The 12,394-nt window shown below is 31.0% G+C and overlaps 4 protein-coding genes and 1 long non-coding RNA gene across 6 annotated transcripts; 3 read left to right on the top strand and 2 right to left on the bottom strand.

Annotated features, from left to right (window-relative positions):
- The first annotated feature begins 957 nt into the window (after positions 1 to 957).
- On the top strand, positions 958 to 2,361 carry LOC122628856 (60S ribosomal protein L44). The gene is made up of 4 exons (XM_043811604.1): positions 958 to 1,085; positions 1,490 to 1,663; positions 1,851 to 1,967; positions 2,046 to 2,361. The coding sequence occupies exons 1-4, from the start codon at positions 1,083 to 1,085 to the stop codon at positions 2,064 to 2,066; spliced, it is 315 nt and encodes a 104-aa protein (XP_043667539.1). The 5' UTR covers positions 958 to 1,082; the 3' UTR covers positions 2,067 to 2,361.
- Positions 2,119 to 3,262, bottom strand: LOC122628853 (WASH complex subunit 3). Of its 2 annotated transcripts, none has more exons than XM_043811599.1 (4): positions 3,107 to 3,262; positions 2,828 to 2,992; positions 2,463 to 2,737; positions 2,119 to 2,285 (listed from the first exon to the last, which is right to left on the bottom strand). In XM_043811599.1, the coding sequence occupies exons 1-4, from the start codon at positions 3,155 to 3,157 to the stop codon at positions 2,213 to 2,215; spliced, it is 564 nt and encodes a 187-aa protein (XP_043667534.1). In that variant the 5' UTR covers positions 3,158 to 3,262; the 3' UTR covers positions 2,119 to 2,212. The 2 variants fall into 2 exon arrangements, with proteins under 2 accessions (XP_043667534.1, XP_043667533.1); XM_043811598.1 differs by having other exon boundaries at positions 3,073 to 3,244.
- Positions 3,263 to 3,998: 736 nt separating this feature from the next.
- LOC122628852 (sentrin-specific protease 8-like) lies at positions 3,999 to 4,950 on the bottom strand. Its single transcript, XM_043811597.1, has one exon. The coding sequence runs from the start codon at positions 4,794 to 4,796 to the stop codon at positions 4,143 to 4,145; it is 654 nt and encodes a 217-aa protein (XP_043667532.1). The 5' UTR covers positions 4,797 to 4,950; the 3' UTR covers positions 3,999 to 4,142.
- Positions 4,951 to 5,026: 76 nt separating this feature from the next.
- LOC122628857 lies at positions 5,027 to 7,838 on the top strand. The gene is made up of 4 exons (XR_006327122.1): positions 5,027 to 5,561; positions 5,962 to 6,140; positions 6,235 to 6,382; positions 7,787 to 7,838. It is a non-coding gene; the product is annotated as an uncharacterized LOC122628857 (long non-coding RNA).
- LOC122628979 (protein spaetzle 4) lies at positions 5,975 to 10,396 on the top strand. The gene is made up of 6 exons (XM_043811928.1): positions 5,975 to 6,067; positions 7,787 to 7,995; positions 8,307 to 8,462; positions 8,551 to 9,366; positions 9,450 to 9,572; positions 9,687 to 10,396. The coding sequence occupies exons 1-6, from the start codon at positions 5,975 to 5,977 to the stop codon at positions 9,931 to 9,933; spliced, it is 1,644 nt and encodes a 547-aa protein (XP_043667863.1). The 3' UTR covers positions 9,934 to 10,396.
- Positions 10,397 to 12,394: the final 1,998 nt, after the last annotated feature.

The raw sequence follows: 12,394 nt of genomic DNA, 5'->3' as shown, positions 1-12,394 counted from the left end.
TCTATAAAAGAAATAAAATAGCGCATAGGACGAGGGGTTCGAGAGTTCGTACCCCGCATTGGACGTCTGCTTCGAGGCTTTGTCACTCGATTCAAATAAGCTCTGGCGCTGCGATCCGTACGCGGCGATTTTGGACACCCCGTCTTTCGTTAAAATCGATAAATATTGCCCTCTTCGAAAGGAAGCGTCTCAACCTATCTTAGAAAACAGATATAATCATAATAGTAAAATGGAGGATATATTTTTCTAACTTACTAATAAACACGTATCGACGCGAAAGCGACGATACGCTTTAGAGAACGCGCTCCCGATTATTCTATAGATAGATGATTTTGTAGAGAGAGATAGAGGGAAGGGTAGAGATAGCGTGTCTTTCGAGTTACGCAGACGCACCTGCCATCTTAAAATTTGAGGTTGGAAAAGACGCGTTCCAATCTTGTTGCAATCAAAATATTTTTCGTCGTTTATAATTATCTAAATGCGTAAATCGTAACGATCAAAAGTTTTAAAGATTTGATCTCTCGTCAAAGAAATTTCGATGATCGAATCTTCTCTCTAATAAATACATTGACAAAACTATTACTTGTTTTGAGAAAAAACAAACAGCTGACTTTAATATGAGAACATAGTTGACTTCACGAAGTTGCGTGAATTGTTCTAAATTTGCAATATGCCTACGCATGTGTCGACAGTATTATATAATCGTACAAAACATATCTATTTCTGTATAATTTATTTTTTTTTTCTTTTTGGAAAAAATGAGAAAAAAAATCATATTTATGACGTATACTTTAATATAAAGTTGATTTTATCGATTAAATGTCGTATTTGGATGTCCGTCGTTGAGGCTATCTTTGTATTATCTATTTATAAAATATTCAGCATTTAGTTTATCTATTGCTGTTTTACACGAAATATCTTGATTTTTTATTTTAGACGTGTTATAAATATAATAGAAACAAATTTAAAAGACACGTTTTGACAACGTTTTATACAACGCGAGTAATAGGCGCATGCGCACTATGTCTGTCCAAGTTGACTTCCGTTTCGTAGTATCTTCCTTTTCTTTCTAAACGTTCAAGATGGTAGGTGAAGTTTGTATTTTATGGTGTCTTCGAAATCCCTTGTTAAATTTTTAATCCTGTGTTTGTATCGTTTATAAAAAACAATGCGGTTAAAGAGATAATATTTATTATAATTTGGAATATATATTTTATATATCCTCGTGAAAATAACACATTGTTGTCAATGGCGAACATAACCTTTGAAATACACGAATGTTCAAGTTCCTACTTGTTTTTTATATACGAATGATAATGTGTAGTCAAATAAATTTTTGGGAATAATATCAGTGAAAAAATCTTTAGGCTATTGGTTTAAGTTGTCTTTGATATTAATGTTAGAAAAATGTATATTCCACACGATTGTCAAGTTTTTCTGTCCTAGGACTATAACTTTATGTGAATATTCAAATGTGATTTATTTACAGGTAAACGTTCCGAAGCAAAGACGTACTTTTTGCAAGAAATGCAAGGTACATAAGCCGCATAAGGTGACACAATATAAAAAGAGCAAAGAAAGGCATGCGTCACAAGGTAGAAGACGTTATGACCGTAAACAACAAGGTTTTGGTGGTCAAACGAAACCTATATTCAGAAAGAAGGTACGTTTATCTTAAGGATTATGTTATATACATATAATAAAGAAAAATATGTAATATTATAAAACAATTTGTATAATCTGTGTTTGCGTTTAATATATTTTCATGCATATTATCATTTCAATGATGTAATTTGTCATCAATCAGCGTAAAGATTTGTGTTACAATAGTATTTCTTTTTCATCGACAGGCTAAAACTACCAAGAAAATAGTGTTAAGAATGGAATGTACAGAGTGTAAGTACAGAAAACAAATTCCTCTTAAAAGATGCAAGCACTTCGAATTAGGTGGTGACAAGAAGCGAAAGGTAAATACATATCAACAATTTTGTACATACCTGAATTCTCTTTTAAAATACTAATCTTTGATATATTATTATTTTCAGGGACAAATGATTCAGTTCTAAATGATTTATTTTATGCTATGTTCTGTATATTTAATAAGAAATAAAATAAATCTTCAGAATTTTTATATTTGTTTATTTTATTAAGAGTGATTTCTTTTCTATATAACAAGTACGTTAACGATAGCATGTTTGTAATATTCAACGAGTTAGTCACCTTCATTCGCAGCTGTATCTGCCACGTTTGGTTTGCTTTTAGAAGATATACGTTGAGGAGGTTTGCTGTTATGGTCAAAAGATAAAAATGCTGTTACTGTCGTGTAAAAATGCGAAATAGAAAATTATATAGCAAATGGAATGAATGGTTCACAAGAAAGATAAAATTTATCCTACGAATCGTATATCTATACAATTTCAAGAAGCAATGAAATAAAGATTTATTGATAAAATTAGACTTACTCCAAAACAGTTGGATCCAGTCCTTCTTGTTGTACTTGTAATTTGACAGATTCTTTTTTTACACCAAAATGAATCATTGTAAAATATTTATCATAACGAGGATCTCTTTCAACTTGCTGTGTAGGAGATTCATTGCTACTAGATTTATTTTCTTCTACGTTATCTGGTTCATCTATTTTTGAGACCTTTGCATTCTCAGATTTAACTTCATCGTTTTCTTTGACGTTATCATTTTGAATGTCTGTAGTTGGTTGCAAGTCTGGTATCGAAGATAACTGATATAGAAGATACATGATATTAATTAATAAATAGATTTAATATTTAACAAAAGCAAAAAGTTCTATTAATTTTTTTTAAATACATACCCGAGATTCTAGAATTGCTAGAGATGCTTCCACTCTTTGAAGTTTATTTTCAAATTCAAATAATTTTTCTTCGCATGATAGCGCAAATTTATTAAGGAAAGTTACAGTATGTATAATAAAATGATTAATAAAAGAAATTGTTCTTTTTTGGTTTATTGGTGGAACCTTTAAAGAAAAAATAACGTTCTTACTTATAATCATTAAAACTAAAATAAAGATAATATTAATTTCAAGTTATACTTTACATGCAAAGGAAAATGTATATTTAAATATTTCCACCTTTGTGTAATCGATAGTAGGCTCGATAATAGGCATTTTATAATCATTCATCCTGTATATAAAAGTAATTTCACATGAATTTTGTGAAAGCAGCAAGTGTCAGATTAAGAGTCATATTTCCATAGATCATTAGTTACTGGTTGGTTAACTTCATTCGTTTTCTTAACTTCGTGTCGACATCTGTTAATGTATTTCAGTACTTACAACTATATATTGAATATGCTCTTCAAATAAATAAGATGTTATGTTTTAAAATTATACATAAAAGAAGATAATATTTATCAGAAAATATTATCAAAAAATATCAATGTAATCTCTTTTACAAAATCATAGATCATTTAACAAAAGTTTCGACCTTTCTTTTATCTAATGACATAGAGTATCAAAAGATAATTACAGAAGTACGTCCACAGTTGGAAAATAAGCTTGATCTATTGTACAGTAGTCAATGATTTCTTTAGAAAGTCTTACAAAGTCCAAGTCGACATAACCGGATTCAAATGACACTTTCTTTTTTAAAGTCATGATAATTTATGGTTTTCAAAAGTTTCATTAACGGAAAATGCCTTTACTTAGAATTTGGAATTTGATTTATAAAGAGGATTATATGAACTTTGAAATAGTTCTATTATCCCCGATGCCGTTAGCAACATACCGTTAATTCTGATGAAAACTGGGGTTGAATAGAAAAATGTATTGAAATAAGCAGGTATACGATGACTAACGTATCTTTTGAAACAAATCTTATCTCAAATTTTGTCTTGAATTATACTCTTACGAATATTATCCTAAACCTTATATACAAACTTACAGCGTTTTTATCAAGAATAATAAACGTAATAATATGGTATATATGGATAAATTAATATATTTTCTATTGTAAGTGTTTATAAAAAATTTATAATTTTATAACAGTAGATACATCAATATTTTTTTTTATAAAATGTTATATAATTTCTTATATATATTAAATTTAAATGGAAGAATATAATCGTTTATACGTATAGTATGCATTAAGCTTAACACGTTTGTAATTTTATTTTTTCTTTGCTTCGTCAATCAAACATAACAGCTCTATCCGTTTAGACTTAACATAGGAATTAACGTTATTTAATTTACAATCTCTTACTTTACCATTTTTTAAAGCATGACAAGAAATTATGTCTGTGAAACATAAAACATATAATCCACAATCGTATCCATTATCTTGTTGCGGACAATTCACTTCAATGAATTTTTTATCATTGTTACAATGAAAATACAACATGAGGTTATTGGTAAAGATTGAAGCTATCGATCCATTGGTACCTTGACAAGAATCGAAATGAAAATAAGTTTCTTCTGGCTTAGAATATACTAATAAGCTCCAATGCGAGCCACCAGCAACATCTTTTCTATTCATATTATTTAACGGGAAAAAAATAAATTTCTTAATACGAGCTTCGATGGGTTTTAAAAATATATCGTACTGCGATGGATCTGTCATTTTCAATAGTTGAGTTAATTCCGGACTAATATAGAGTATTTCGTTTTTATTTGGGATATTTAGATGATTATCTAAATATTCAAGGTAAAATCCAATAATAACATCATTGAGCCAATGTTGACCTTTCAGTAAATCTACATCAGAATTACGAAGTAGACAATCTTGATAGCTCAATACTACTTCGTTTGGATTTTTATTTGCCATGTTATAAATAATAACACAATTTAATTCATTGCCACTGATCACATTTGTAAACAGGTTATCCTTTAAGGTTATGTTTTAAATTAGACGTCCATATATATTTTAATATTGCAATACGAATTTTTCATATGAAATTGATAATTTTAGAAATAACGGTGTATAAAAAATGTATATAAAGTATAACGGTGTATTTGTAATACATAAATGATTTATAATGTAATTTATAAGAATTTTTAGTTATTATTATTATCCAGCTTGACTCACGCTACTACGTAATGTACGACAAGAAGTCTAATCATTACCAACGATCGACCATGGTCACAGAAAATTAGAAAAATATATTCGTTAAATAAATATCTGCAATAAGGATTATCCTTGAATGTTTCTCGAACAACTACATAATTGAACAATTTTCATAAATTTTCTTTATCGAAACGATAATACGAGCATAGTTGTGTACAAAACAACGTAGTTCCCAACTTTATCTCTCGTAGTTAAACAATTTTTAAACAAGACCGAGATATGTCTAATACTATCAAAATTTTATCAATTTTATGAAAATAAACGTGTTTCTATAAAGGTTGAGAAACACTGCTTTAAATAATGAACATGGCTACGTTTAGAGTCATACGTTTTGGTTTAACAAAAAAAGGAAAAACTTTTATCTTACCGAACGATACGTAACACGTGTAATACGAGCAAGTTAAATAAATTCATTTAAATACGCTGACAAATAGATTAAAATTCACAAACATATGCATCCTAGAGGTATAAATTATTCTGTCGATGCTTGTAACAGACACGCTCTATTAGATATAAATTAGATAACATTATTATAAAGTTGACTGTTTTCACACGCATCATCGGATAATATTGATATCCTTCTAACGGAACTCTATTAGTATAACAATATTTCAAAATATATCCTCGAAGATAAAGAAAAGTCAATAAAAAATATCAAAGTAAAATACGATCGTTTAAGTCTACTCATTGAAATGAAATTAAAGAGAAAGTTTAAAGATTTGTTCTTTTATTTATTTATTTATTTATTTATTTATTTATTTTTTTTTTAAAGGAAATAATTAAAAAATATTAAGTTGGAATTTTTAATTAATTTTTAATTTCAATAAGAAGCATTATTAGTCTTAAATTTCTTTTCATTTTCCAGGAAGTTCTGAAAGATGTTCATCGATGTTCAAAGATTGATCGAGAGAGAAGAAATCGATAGAGGGGATGAATTCGTAGCTCGAGGCGTTAACGAGGGTTTAGCCTGGGTCTGTTAAGGCCCCTCTTTGTACAAAAGCGAGGAAATTCAGTGAAAGAGGGATCAGTGACAGTGGTTTCGAGGTTAGTGGAACATGCGAGATGTCTCGTTGTAAGACATAAGTCGCCTTTACGAGTGACTGCGTTGTCTTTTTCTAACTCTATAAACACATTACAGGTACAGTGACGTAGTAGGATCGTTGGTAACCTGGAGATATTAAAAAAAGATGTTTATATATTCTCTCGATGCGAGATAATCAAGTTTTACGTTTAAATGGTAGAATGATTTCAAAGAAATTCAAACGTTGAAGGATTGATAGATCTAGGTATATTCTTTTGCTTATATCAAAGAGACAGAGACAGAGATAGAGAGACAGAGAGAGATGTTATGGAAGGTCAAGATCATTCATCAATAATAAATGGAAAGAAAAGAAAATGAAATTAAGAGGAAAGAAAAGATCAACGTAGGATAAAGAAGATGCAAAGGAAAAAAAAAAAAAAAAAAGAAAAAATGTTGCGTTCGCCGGAAGTCAAAGTCCCATCGTGGTTTGTTGCTACGTCACTGTCAGGCCCCCGTGACACACATCAATGGTAGCGAAACTAACGGTACAAGCGACGATGACCTACTCCTCGTCTTGCTCGACTCTCCTCCCTTTTCTTCTTCTTCTTCTTCTTCTTCTTCTTCTTCTTCTTCTTCTTTAGATACCTCTTTCTCTCTCTCTTTCACGAGGAGGATTCACGAGTACAGAAGAGTCGATCCTCGTCCTCGAGAGGGGCGATCTTTTTCCAAGCGAACGTTCACGTTGCATGGGCGGTGGGTGACGAGAGAACGAGGAGGAGACTCGAGGTAGGCGAAGAGAGAGGCCAGTAATGAAAGCATCCTCTTCGCACGCGGAGGTGCTGTCATGTAGCCACGAGCCCCTCTACCCTTCGCGAGTAGTCCGCGCGAATACTCTTCGAGCTTTCTTCTCTAATATACACACCTTTTTATTTCATTTGCTTCGTCAAAGTGCCGATAAACTGTCAGTGAAATCGATAGTCGGCCATAAGCGGGACCGCGACGTTGATTGTGTCGGGGCCCACGCTCGTAAAAAAAGAAAAAAAGAAAAAGAAAAGAAATTTAACAAAACAAAAAGAGAGATAATCCCAAAAAAAAAAAAAAAAAAAAGAAAAAAGAAAAAGAAAAAGAGGAAAATAAAAATAAATAAAACGTCCGAAACGACGTGTCCCGAACTAAGCGAGTTATGAAATTAATCGCGTTTCTTCTTCTCCAGGTGAGTTCATTAACACGAGTCTTCGGGTTTAACAACAAATCTTTTTTTTCTTTCTTTTTTTTTCCCTTTTTTTTTGAATCTCCTCTCTCTCTCTCTCTTTTACGTCTTTTTCATTTTTCTTTTTTTTTTTTTTTTTTTCTGTATCTTTTCTCTCAAGATATTACATTAACTGTAATGCATCAACTTCCGCCCTATTATCTTTAACTCGTTTTACGAAAACCGGTCGGTCAATATCCGTCGATCGAACTCTTGATCGAGTCGAGATTTCGGACTCGATTTGCGATCCCGCTTGCACGTGGTAACGACAACACGAAGCCAGTAGCATTAACGGGATCGTACTAACTAGTCAATGATATGTTAATCTGATCAACGACCGACATTCGATTACTATTCATCATTTATTTGGTATATTATATACGTCGCATACGCACATACACCTATACGACGCAATTACAGGTGATCAGAGTGCAGCTAGTGAGATGTCAAGGAAATGGTGGTGGTGGTGGTGGTGGTGGTGGTCCAAGTACTTTCGGATACGACGCATCATCAGCGTGCAGCAAACCATATTCGCGTGCAGGACGTACAATTGCATTTGCAATCGTTAATCTTCCATGTGACTTTCGCCGGCAAAGCTGGTGTACAATCGCTGGTAGCTCTTATCCCTGGTACTCTATTTTGTTTATCTTTTTATTATACCCCATATGTATGAAAATAACTTTTGAAAATAACTCTTGATATAACATACTTTTTCTTTTCATTTACCAAATCGATCTATTCAAAGTTTCTAGTGACATAGATAGACCGAAGAAAGTGTTTCGCAAGCGCAACACATATTTTTCATCTATTGAATTTGATATGAGCCGTACGCGATCCGACTACGTAATTTTACTATGCCTTCGTTCGACGTATTATTAGAACACACACATATACAAATGTCAACGATTCGTTAACGTCCGTTCGATTATTCCGTTCGTAGGCACGCCGTACGTCGTTTTGTACAAGAAAATCAAGGTCTGATGAGACGTATGTACGGCGATGAAAAATATATAAACGTTTTGAAGGCAGAATTTGAGAAGAACGATATTGAATTAAAGTATGACGATTACTATCATCATTTCTCCGATGACTCTAGGTAAGTACCATGATATAAAATGTTTGAAAAAACTTACAAAAAGGGTTTAGTGATTTTTCAATATATTTATCTTGCCGATAACTCATAGGGGATATCAATACGAGGATGAGTTTGATCCGATAGAAGACGAAGAGAGGATTTTAAGAGTCGACGACGAAGAATATGGAGGTCGTAGTTTCACTAGTAGATCCTTCAACGATCCTACAACCAAGAGATTTGGTAAATTTCCAAAATTGAACGAATACAACAGATTGAGAGCGACCGATAGTTCCTCCACTAGTAAAACAACAATGGTAACTTCTTCAGCGACTAGTACGACAACGTCATCGAGTACGATAGTATCTTCCATGGGATCTACGACTACACCGGTAACCTCGACTATGGTTGCCTCAACAATAGCTTCGTCATCTAGCGTTGATGTTACTACGAAAGAGATCGACAGTACACAATCAACGACACTTCAAAAAGTAGACAACGAAGTGGAAGAGAAGAACGAAACAGTTACACACTCGCAAATCGTTCGCGAGCAGAATTTAAGCATCAACGAGATATCCGGACAAGTTGATAGAATAGATGAGAAGATCGATGAAAAAGTTAAGGAGAAGTTGGAAGAGCCAGCGGAACAAACGGAAGTACCGGAATTGGACATCGAGGATGATTCGAATATTGAGAGTTTGGATGCGCCAACTTCGTCAACGGTTTTCACTGAAGATTCCTTCGACGTAGGCAAAGAGACGACTATTCACGAGACCTTTGTCAGCGACGATCAACAGAAATTCAGACCGCGTCCAGAATATAGACCGTCGACGAGACCAGCAACGGTGAATATGGAAGGTCAGCTTTATCAGGACGTTGCTGCGAAGGATCAGCAACAGGAACAACCTGTTTTGAAACTCCGTGGAGTGTGAGTATTCCTATCAACGTGGATTCATTTAATGATTTTAACTTGATGTAAAAAAAAAAAAAAGATTTATTTATGCGTTATAGAAATGCTTGTCCTGTAAAAGAAGAAGTGGTAGCACCATTCTGGGCTAATAATACCAGAGGCGAGGTACTTGCTCTGCTTAATCTTTATCCTTTTGAACAATACGTCCATTGGGAGAAGTGCACGTAAGTAGCAACAATATCAAACATTACTTTATTCTCTTTGTTATATTTCACTCTATCATTTGGAAAAGAAAGATTTTAATTAAATGAGTCTCTTTTAATTCTTTTTTACGACAGACACGAAAACAAGCAGATGTACTGCAGGGATGGATGCAGATGCGAACAGCAGTATAGACTTCATAGACTCTTAGCTTACGATCCCAATAACGAGTGTCGTGGCATATTCAGCGATTGGTTCAAGTTTCCAAGTTGTTGTGTTTGTCGCTGTTACGACTTGCCTCTTGAATTTCGGGTTACGTCGCGATCGCCTCGCACTCAAAAACAAAGGCTGAGGGTGCAGCCACCTCGTTCTAGATTCTCCTAATATTAAATGACAGAAAATATACATAGTGAGTCATCGAAAAAGGTATACAACGAAGTTTAGGTATTGTATATCGTTTCACTACGAAATCGATTTTTATAACAAATTAAACGTAAAAGACTGTTTTAATAAGAAAAGTAAGAAAAAGTGAAGCAGTTTGTTTTGTTGGTTCACATAATGATGCACCCTGTATAAAAAAAAATATATATATGATATATGATATATATATATATTATATTCATACACATATATAAACGCACAAAATTTGCATATACCTTAGCAGCGCTCTTGTATAAAAATTTAGATTTATTCGCGCACGCAAATAACGAAAGTACTTGATTTATTTGTACTCTCGATAAAGACAAATAAGATAATGATTTACTATTAACTAACTTGTAATTATTAACTATTAACGTAATTATTTAATCATAATTAATACCAAAATAAGTACAAGCGTACAATACGATCGTTTTACAACAAATATTAATATATATGTATACACACATAATACATTAATATATATATATATATACACATACAGGTATGCTATTCAATAACAAATATCTTCTCATATAATATTCGTTACGTAGTTTAAAAAAAAAAAAGAAGTATAAGGCTCGTGAGTAAAATGATTTAAAACAACACACATCTTTCGTTACTTTCATTTATTAATAATTATTTGCGTTTAAACGATTTTATATACATTTATAGATACACGCAACACGCGTATTTTGCTTGCACGCGATTCGCCGACTTAATTATCTATGATTACATAATATAAGTATATATATATATATATATATATATATATATATATATAATAATAATAACAGCCAATACAGAAATTTTACTCGTAATTACTTGAAAAGATATAATCAATTGATATTTATCAAGCCTTTTAGCGAGTATAATAACGCATTTAAAAAAAATTGCTTTAACTTAACGCATGATTTACTCACAACTCTGTTTGCAAATAGTCTTTCTTTTCTTTTTCATAATTTTACTCGGTTTTCGTATAACAATTGATCATTTTTTAGCAAACGGATTCGATTCTACAAATTTTATTCAACAATTTAAAAAAAGAAAAAAGAAATAATTTATCCAAATAATTTTTTTAAATTACGCTTGCCATAATAACTTTATGTAAAGTAAAAAAGAAAAAAAAAAAAAAAAAAAAAAAAAAAAAAAAAAAAAAAAAAAAAAAAAAAAAAAGAAATTACAAGTGTATGTTTACATGACGAAAGAAACTTTTGAATTAATATATAGAAACTTTTGAAAAATAATAACGAACGATGAACATTCACGTTCTCTCGAACGTATGACTTTATTTACGCCAAAATAGCGCAACAGTGATATCAAATAATTACCGTACATTGATCAATGTTACGTATGCATACACACAGGTGTATATATTTTCTATAAATATATGTTTATCCGCGTGCGTATGATATGATATAATAATAATAATAATAATAATAATAATAATAATAATAATAATATAATAATAATAATAATATATAATATAATAATAATAATAATAATAATAATAATAATAATAATAATAATATGTGACGTTAAAGTCGTTAATATCACGTCGTAATACATGTATGTACATATTATATTGTTTATATATAGATATATACACACATATATCCAATATACGCATGTATGTATAAAGAAGCTGTGTATATATAAATAGAAATACAATTATAAATATAGATTAAAATATATTTGGTATCAAAACCATTGCAGGGAAAATATTTGAAGGAAGAAAACTTATATATATATATATATATATATATATATATATATATATATATATATACATATATACACATATATATACATACACGAATATACATATACATATACATATATATATATATATATATATATATTGTAAATCGCTTTGCATTATTCTCGCAATAGTATGTAAGATAAGATAACATAAGTGCATATGTTTCTTGATTAACAAAATGTTTATAATAAAATCAAGCGGATAAATAAAGTGAACCTTTCCGTTAATGAAGTATACGTCGTAAAAAATGTTTACGTTTCATTGTAGCTTAATAATTTTCCCTTATATCGCATTCTCAAGCTATTTTTTTTTTTTTTTCTTTTTCTTCTTATTAATATTCATTAAACGTTTATCCGATCGAAGAATAAAATATATAAAGGTATTTTTCTTTCTCGACTGTTTTTATGGAGTTTTAGTACGCATGGAGTAACGGTTAGGTACTATATGTAAATATGTATGTGAAAATATATATATATATATATACACACACACATATATATATATATGTATAGCTGAATTAGTATGCTTCGACGAAGAACATTGAATAAAAGAAGTCGGCGCATAAATAAGTAATATATCTAGTTAATTGTGTAAGAAGATAAAATGCTTATTGATATAAATCTCGATTTATGTATACAAAGGATAAAGGAATATTTCATTATTTCC

The sequence above is a fragment of the Vespula pensylvanica genome, chromosome 4 (assembly GCF_014466175.1).
Source record: "Vespula pensylvanica isolate Volc-1 chromosome 4, ASM1446617v1, whole genome shotgun sequence".
Lineage (NCBI taxonomy): Eukaryota > Metazoa > Arthropoda > Insecta > Hymenoptera > Vespidae > Vespula > Vespula pensylvanica.
The sequence above is the reverse complement of the archived record's forward strand: the minus strand, read 5'-3'. Positions and strand labels throughout refer to the sequence as shown.

Bases quoted from the DNA above. Each gene is read 5' to 3' on its own strand.
- LOC122628979 (XM_043811928.1), top strand. From the start codon at position 5,975: ATGTTCATCGATGTTCAAAGATTGATCGAGAGAGAAGAAATCGATAGA. The intron at 9,367-9,449 runs GTGAGTATTCCT...TATGCGTTATAG, and splicing joins GTTTTGAAACTCCGTGGAGT to AAATGCTTGTCCTGTAAAAG. The intron at 9,573-9,686 runs GTAAGTAGCAAC...TTTTTACGACAG, and splicing joins GTCCATTGGGAGAAGTGCAC to ACACGAAAACAAGCAGATGT.
- LOC122628856 (XM_043811604.1), top strand. The intron at 1,664-1,850 runs GTACGTTTATCT...TTTCATCGACAG, and splicing joins AACCTATATTCAGAAAGAAG to GCTAAAACTACCAAGAAAAT. The intron at 1,968-2,045 runs GTAAATACATAT...TATTATTTTCAG, and splicing joins GTGGTGACAAGAAGCGAAAG to GGACAAATGATTCAGTTCTA.
- LOC122628852 (XM_043811597.1), bottom strand. From the start codon at position 4,796: ATGGCAAATAAAAATCCAAACGAAGTAGTATTGAGCTATCAAGATTGT.
- LOC122628853 (XM_043811598.1), bottom strand. From the start codon at position 3,153: ATGATTATAAAATGCCTATTATCGAGCCTACTATCGATTACACAAAGG. The intron at 2,738-2,827 runs GTATGTATTTAA...CTTCTATATCAG, and splicing joins TAGCAATTCTAGAATCTCGG to TTATCTTCGATACCAGACTT. The intron at 2,286-2,462 runs GTAAGTCTAATT...TGACCATAACAG, and splicing joins CTGGATCCAACTGTTTTGGA to CAAACCTCCTCAACGTATAT.